At 47.2% G+C, this 6,787-nt stretch overlaps 1 protein-coding gene across 2 annotated transcripts; it reads right to left on the reverse strand.

Moving 5' to 3' along the window:
* Positions 1–451: 451 nt before the first annotated feature.
* RITA1 (RBPJ interacting and tubulin associated 1) lies at positions 452–5,572 on the reverse strand. 2 transcript variants are annotated; one of them, XM_053368189.1, is made up of 3 exons: positions 5,514–5,572; positions 3,016–3,381; positions 452–999 (listed from the first exon to the last, which is right to left on the reverse strand). In XM_053368189.1, exons 2-3 carry the CDS (start codon positions 3,300–3,302, stop codon positions 465–467), a joined length of 822 nt encoding a protein of 273 aa, XP_053224164.1. In that variant the 5' UTR covers positions 3,303–3,381; positions 5,514–5,572; the 3' UTR covers positions 452–464. The 2 variants fall into 2 exon arrangements, with proteins under 2 accessions (XP_053224164.1, XP_053224165.1); XM_053368190.1 differs by lacking the exon at positions 5,514–5,572 and adding an exon at positions 5,251–5,328.
* Positions 5,573–6,787: the final 1,215 nt, after the last annotated feature.

Raw genomic sequence — 6,787 nt, forward strand, 5'->3', positions numbered from 1 at the left:
TTCAGTGACGGTTCCCCACTTTTGGAATACCTTTCTTGGTGAGGTCCGTCTGTCTTCCTTATTACTGACTTTCAGGAGAAATCGAAGAGCATTCCTGTTTACCCAGGCATTTGATGGCCAAAGAAACACTGTTCCTGGCAAGCGTTTTGAGAGGAGGTTTTAAACAGTTATGCTGCCCTGGGCTCCTTTGGGATTATTATCATTATTACTGCAGGAATACGATTGATATAAGAGGTCATTTACTGTTTGTGTTCATATTTTAAATTATGAACCACCTTGAAATCTACAAATGAAGGGCAGTACTGCTGTCACAACCACCCTCAGCACCAAAGGAACAGGCAAAGACTGTTATGGCTAGCTAGCCCACCGGCTAAGATTCCTTACGGAACATGGGCAAACAGCATAGCCCTTTCGGTGGTCATTTTGCATGCAGAACACGTGAGAACAGCAATCTTTTTATTTATTTATTTCCAGGGCGGCCTGGGCTTACATGAGCTTGTAGCTCTTATGACCCTGGCAGACGACGACTCGGACAAATTATTTGAACGTTGTCTAGGCAGAGACCCTGGGGAAGCCACTGAGCATTGGTGATCCTGCTCCACACTTGTCCTTGGCTTGCTTAGGTGGGCCTGGGAACCCTCAGAAGTTTTATACAGCCGGATAACAGGCTGGGGGGGCGCCCGTCCCAGAAATTCCTGGCTGTCTGCGTCTAAGCAGTTCTCAGGGTGCCCCCAAGGAGAACTTTCTCCTCCACGCCAGGTTCCAAATGCCTCTTTGCCCTGAGTGTCCGGTGTCTCCGCATGGAAGGCTCTCAGGGGCGTGTCCTTCGGACGAGGGGAAAGGACTGGCCGGTTCCTCGCAGCTGAAGGTGGAGTCAAAAGCAAAGGGCGGAGCTTAGCCACTTCCCCCTTCACCATCCAGGGAGTCGCCTGCTCCCAAACCCCTGGCTTTGGCCCAAACAAGGTCTCATCGCAGTAGGATGGGGTGTGACTTTTCAGCCTTCATTGAGAGATGAGGGGAGAGAGAAAGAGAGAGATGTTTACTGGCAACAGGAGCCACGCCTAGAGAAATCATTCTAAGTACCACAAAGTTATTACCATGCATAAAGTGTGGCTGGGGCAACCCAGCCAGATGGGTGGGGTATTAACAGTACAGTGGTACCTCGGGTTACAGACGCTTCAGGTTACAGACTCCGCTAACCCAGAAATAGTACCTCAGGTTAAGAACTTTGCTTCAGGATGAGAACAAATCGCTCAGCAGCAGCGGGAGGCCCCATTAGCTAAAGTGGTGCTTCAGGTTAAGAACAGTTTCAGGTTAAGAACGGACCTCCGGAACGAATTAATTTTTTAACCCGAGGTACCATTGTAGTAGTAGTATAGTGCCCTATACCCGTAAGTCTCAGGCCGGTTCACAACATAAAATCACAAAATACATAATAAAAAAAAACCAAGAATAACCCAATAATCCCTCCCTCCCCAACACATTTTTAAAGAGCACTGGAAGTCAGTCAGCCAAAGGCCTGGTTTAAAGAGGAATGTTTTCGCCTATCACCTAAAGGTGTATAATGAAGGCGCCTGGTGAATCTCCCTGGGGAGAGCATTCCACAAACGGGGAGCCACTGCAGAAAAGACCCGTTCTGGTTTTGCAACCCTCATGGAGGAGGCACACAAATAAGGGTCTCAGAAGTCAATATTGGGACAAATCTAAAGAGAAATTACTCATGTATTAAATCAGGTGGGGAACATCAACATTTTCTTTTTCTTTTTTTCTTTTTCTTTTTGCAGTGTTGCATGACCTTGAGCCAGCCACAGTCTCTCAGCCTAAGCAAGCATTCTTCAACCTTGGTTTTCCAGCTGTTACTAGAACTCCCATTACCCCCAATGTTCAGGGATGATGGGGAGTTTGCTACTTATTTATTGCATTTTTAATCCCAGGAGCTCAAGGTGGCATGAGTGGTTCTCCCCACCCACTCCTCATTTAGTTCCCCACAATGACCCTGCCAGGTAGATTAGGCTGAGACCCTATCTGGCCCAAGACCACACCTAGCGAGCTTCTGGGCCGAGTGGGGGATTCGAACCCTGATCTCCCAGGTTTTTGTCTGACACCTCTAACCGCTACACCACTGCTAGCTCTGACATTCCATCACGGACATCTGGGGGCCCAAGGTTGAAGAAAATTGGCCTGACCCGCCAATTGTTGGGAGGGTAAAATGAGGGGGCAGACACAACTGTTGTGCCAAATTGAGCTCCTTGGAGGAAAGGCAGGATATAAATATAATAATAACCTGGCAGGGCAATCTCACTTTTGCGGACTGTCACAGCTCCTTCAAAACCTCCCCTGTTGTTGTTGTTGTTTAGACATTTAGTCTGTCGACACTTCGTGACCCCATGGACCAGAGCACGTCGGGCACTTCTGTCTTCCACTGCCTCCCGCAGTTTGGTCAAACTCATGCTGGTAGCTTCGAGAACACTGTCCAACCATCTCGTCCTCTGTTGTCCCCTTCTCCTCGTGTCCTCCATCTTTCCCAACATCAGGGTCTTTTCCAGGGAGTCTTCTCTTCTCATGAGGTGGCCAAAGTATTGGAGCCTCAGCTTCACGGTCTGTCCTTCTAGTGAGCACTCAGGGCTGATTTCCTTAAGAATGGAGAGGTTTGATCTTCTTGCAGTCCACGGGACTCTCAAGAGTCTCCTCCAGCACCATAATTCAAAAGCATCAATTCTTCGGCGATCAGCCTTCTTTATGGTCCAGGTCTCACTTCCATACATCACTACTGGGAAAACCATAGCTTTAACTATACGGATCTTCATGGATCACTGCCTTGCGGTGGCGAAGGGGCTTGAATAACTCAGAGAAGCTATGAACTATGTTGTGCAGGGCACCCAAGATGGACAGGTCATAGTGGAGAGTTTTGACCAAACGTGATCCACCTGGAGCAGGAACTGGCAAGCCACTCCAGTATCCGTGCCAAGAAAGTTCCATGAACAAAGACAACAGACATTAAAAAACCTCCCCTACCTGTATTTATTTCCCTTTCTCGGAGTGCTGGTGGGCGGAGCGACTGTCGAGGGGCTGGTGTCCACCTCCCATTGTGTCGTCTTGGAACTCCACAAAAGGGGTCTCGGAGAACTAGCTTTCTTACACACCCATGGTGGGTCAAACTCTGCTCTGGCGTTCAGTCGTCCTGCGGGGCTGCCGAAGAGTGACTCGTCTACGTAGGAGGCTTTGGCCGTGACCCTGTAGCCTCTCCTCCCACTGCGTTGGAACTGGCGGGGCTGGATCCCCAGCTCAGCAGATGCCTTCATGGATCCGGTTAAGCCACGCCGGCCGGGTCAGGCCCTGCCATCCAGGTCTGCAGGAGACTTAGAGGTTCATAAGCAAGATCTGAATGAAGCAAGAAGTCACTGGTGAATGCCATGTCAGACTGATAGGGTACAGCAGGACACATTTCGCCATTTTGGCATTTCATTTTGCTTTCAATTTGTATACTGCCTTTCTATATTACACTACACAAGCGGTTCACAAGCTGAACAAACAACAAAATCGACAGCAGAGATCTCACCCGTTATAGCAATCTGATCCAATACCGAAAAGAAAGTCACAATAACTTTAAAATAAGCTTATATCAAATAAAGCAATATTCCAACAATCTGTTAGATTATATTAGTAAATGGTAAAATTTAATATCAGCGAATAGTAATTAAACAGCTTACAGTGAAGAATTACTAAACTATAATCAATAAAAATGACGGCAAATCACAATGCATAAAATACCACACAACGTGCAAAACCATGTAAAAGGATCAAACTGAGAAACAAGGACACACAACTTGCGAAAAATAAATAAATAAATATCCCTGAACTTCCAGGGGCCACATGGCAGTGGTGGGCAGGGCCAGAGCCAAAAATGGGTTGGGGCAATGGATGTCAATGTCAGTAGGCTGGCTCCCACTCGCCTCTTGATCTTCCATCCGGGTAAAAAATTGGCCTGGTCAGAGTTGAAGGACACAATTTCGACCAGGGCAAATGCAGGATGTGGCCTGGGGAAAGTCCTGAGGGCCAAAAGAGAGAGGTCTTATAGGATTTAGACACAAATTACACTTTGCTTGCGAGCGAAAAGGCTCCTTAAAAGCCTCACAAGAGGCAGAAATTCAAATTCAACCCTCTGGCTTGATATGAAGAGTTGCTTAGAATCGGTTTTTGGCAGAGATTTGTTGTGCTTATTCTTTTGTGCCCCACCTTTCCTCCAAGGAGGTCAAAGTGGTAGAAGATAGTTCTGTTCCTCCCGATTAATCCTCACAACAACCCTGTGAGGTAGGTTAGACAGAGAAGACTGTGGCCCACCCAGGTTTTGTGGCTGAGCAGGGATTTGAACCCCAGTCTCCCAGGTCCTAGTCTGACACGCTTTAACTACTACACTACGATGAACATAAGAAGAGCCTGCTGGATCAGGCCAATCACCCATCTAGTCCAGCATCCTGTTCTCACAGCGGCCACAACTAGATGCCTCTGTGGGAAACCCACAAGTGGGACCTTAGTGCAAGACCAACTCTTAGTGCAAGATCATCCTTTCTGGGTTTCCCAGCAATTGGTATTTGGAAGCATTGCTAGTAGCATTGCCCGGTTTCCATCAATAGCCTTCTCCTCTCGTTGAATTTGTCCAGTTCTCTTTTAAAGCCATCCAAGTTGGTGACCCTCACTGCCTCCTGTGGGAGGGAGTTCCATAGTTTAACTCTGCACTGCCTGGAGATGCGTTTTCTTTCATCTGCCCTGAATCTTCCAGCAAAATAATAATAATAATAATTTATTATTTGTACTCCACCCATCTGGCTGGGCTTCCCCAGTCACTCTGGGCGGCTTCCAACAACGATTAAAAATACATCAAAATGTCACACATTAAAACTTCCCTGAAGAGGGCTGCCTTCAGATGTCTTCTAAATGTCAGGTAGTTGCTTTATCTCTTTGACATCTGATTTATGATTTATTGATTCCCAAGTCACTCACGCTTGGAAGTACGCCCCGTCAAAATCAAGCGGGGCTTGCTCGCCGATAAGCAGACGTAGGATCTGTCTAACTGCCCTCTGCTGTCTGCGTGTTTGGATCTCGCTTCCCTGGGAGACGCAAGCATCACAGTCCGCTCTGAATGCAAAATGCAGTTGCGGAAGACGAAGCGGCAATTTGCATGAAGGAATGCATTTTTCTGCAACCGGGCACGGGCCCCGCAAACGGGGTCGCCTCCCCTCCTAGACTTACGGATTTGCAGCTTTCCTCCTCGTTCTGCTTGCCGTTCCTTTCTTCTCCCCAGCACATCAAACAACCAAAGAAATACCTCAATACGGACCTCCTTTCCGGAGCCCATTCGCAGCCAGAAACGCAAACGTAGAGCCCAACCACCGTTGGTGTGGAAATATTATTTCAAAGCACTGCAGAGAGAAACTTGCTTTTGATTCCGCCCCAAAATATTGATTCATATAATCGCCTCCTATCACCGATAATACTTCCTCTCTAGTACTTACGAGTTTCACTTCGGAACCCCAAATGAAGGATGAAAACTGTGGAGACTGTGCCTCCTTGCGGCGTGGGGGGGGGGAGAGGACTGGGCGAAACCATTCTACGGAGGGGACGAGGACTCCCAAGAGGAGAGTGAATCGATTGACTCACACAGTCTAAGCGGCTTCCGGTTGCTCAAGACTCCCCCCTCTTTTAGACAGGAAGGAAGAACGTCCCATAGAAATCCCTGGAGAAATGTAGGGCTTTAGAGTTTGATGGGCGTGTGTAATTGGACAGGATTTGCCGCTGCCCCCTCCTCTTTCTTGTAGCAGTACCATCAGGAGTTCCCAGTTTTTCTCCTATCTTCTGAAACGTGGAATTTTATTTATTTATTTTTAAGTTAACCTGCAATATTAATACATGCAGACCAAAAGCGCAGCAAGAAGCCTTATACATGCAATGCTCGCCGGGTTTGGGCTAGGAGGAAATCAATTGGCTTTGGCTGCAACGTGGGGCAGGATTATTTGAGCATCGTCAGCCTCATCTCTAAAGTGCAATGCCAACACCTTTCCAGGGCTATCGTGAGCAACCCTCCATTGATTTCTATGAGTACCACCTCTCACTTCCGCGGCGTGAAGTTTGCAGATGAGTAGCAGTCTTAACACTGCAATCCTAACCATGTCTACTCAGAAGTAATCCCTAGTGAATTCAGTATGGATTTACGTATGGGTAAACGGGATTAGGATTTGCAGCCTTGGTCTGTTGCAGAAAAGCAAACAATAAAGTTTTGTGTATGTGGTTCATAAAGACCACAGTGGACATTTATAGCGCATCTAACGCACATCTAAAGCGCCTGATTTCTCCTAAAGAAATTCTAGCTCCGTGAGGTGAAAACTACAGTTCCCATGCTGGGGATTATATATGCTTTGAATGTGTTTTGGAGATTGTAGATCCGTGTGGGGAAAACTACGCTTCTATGATTTATTTTTTAAAAATAATAATAATAAAGGAAGGCATGCGCTTTAAATGTCTGCTGGGTCTTCCTTGTACTTTCAATATATGGTGTGGATCTGCCCTGACACACTATTATGGCGAAAGCTTTCATGGATCGGAGCCCATTTCATCAAATGCTTGCGTTTAAAACCAACAAATAAACGCGGCGCTCTAACTGAACCCGGAGGTCCTTCCTCAAGACACGAAATCAGCTGATCTAAGCTTTTTATCTCTAAAGAGCCTTGCGTCCAAACCATGAGTGGCAGAGAAAAGCCAGCCACTCCTGGAGCGCTTGCTAGGGAGAAGA

Source organism: Podarcis raffonei, chromosome 16 (genome assembly GCF_027172205.1).
Source record: "Podarcis raffonei isolate rPodRaf1 chromosome 16, rPodRaf1.pri, whole genome shotgun sequence".
Classification (NCBI taxonomy): domain Eukaryota; kingdom Metazoa; phylum Chordata; class Lepidosauria; order Squamata; family Lacertidae; genus Podarcis; species Podarcis raffonei.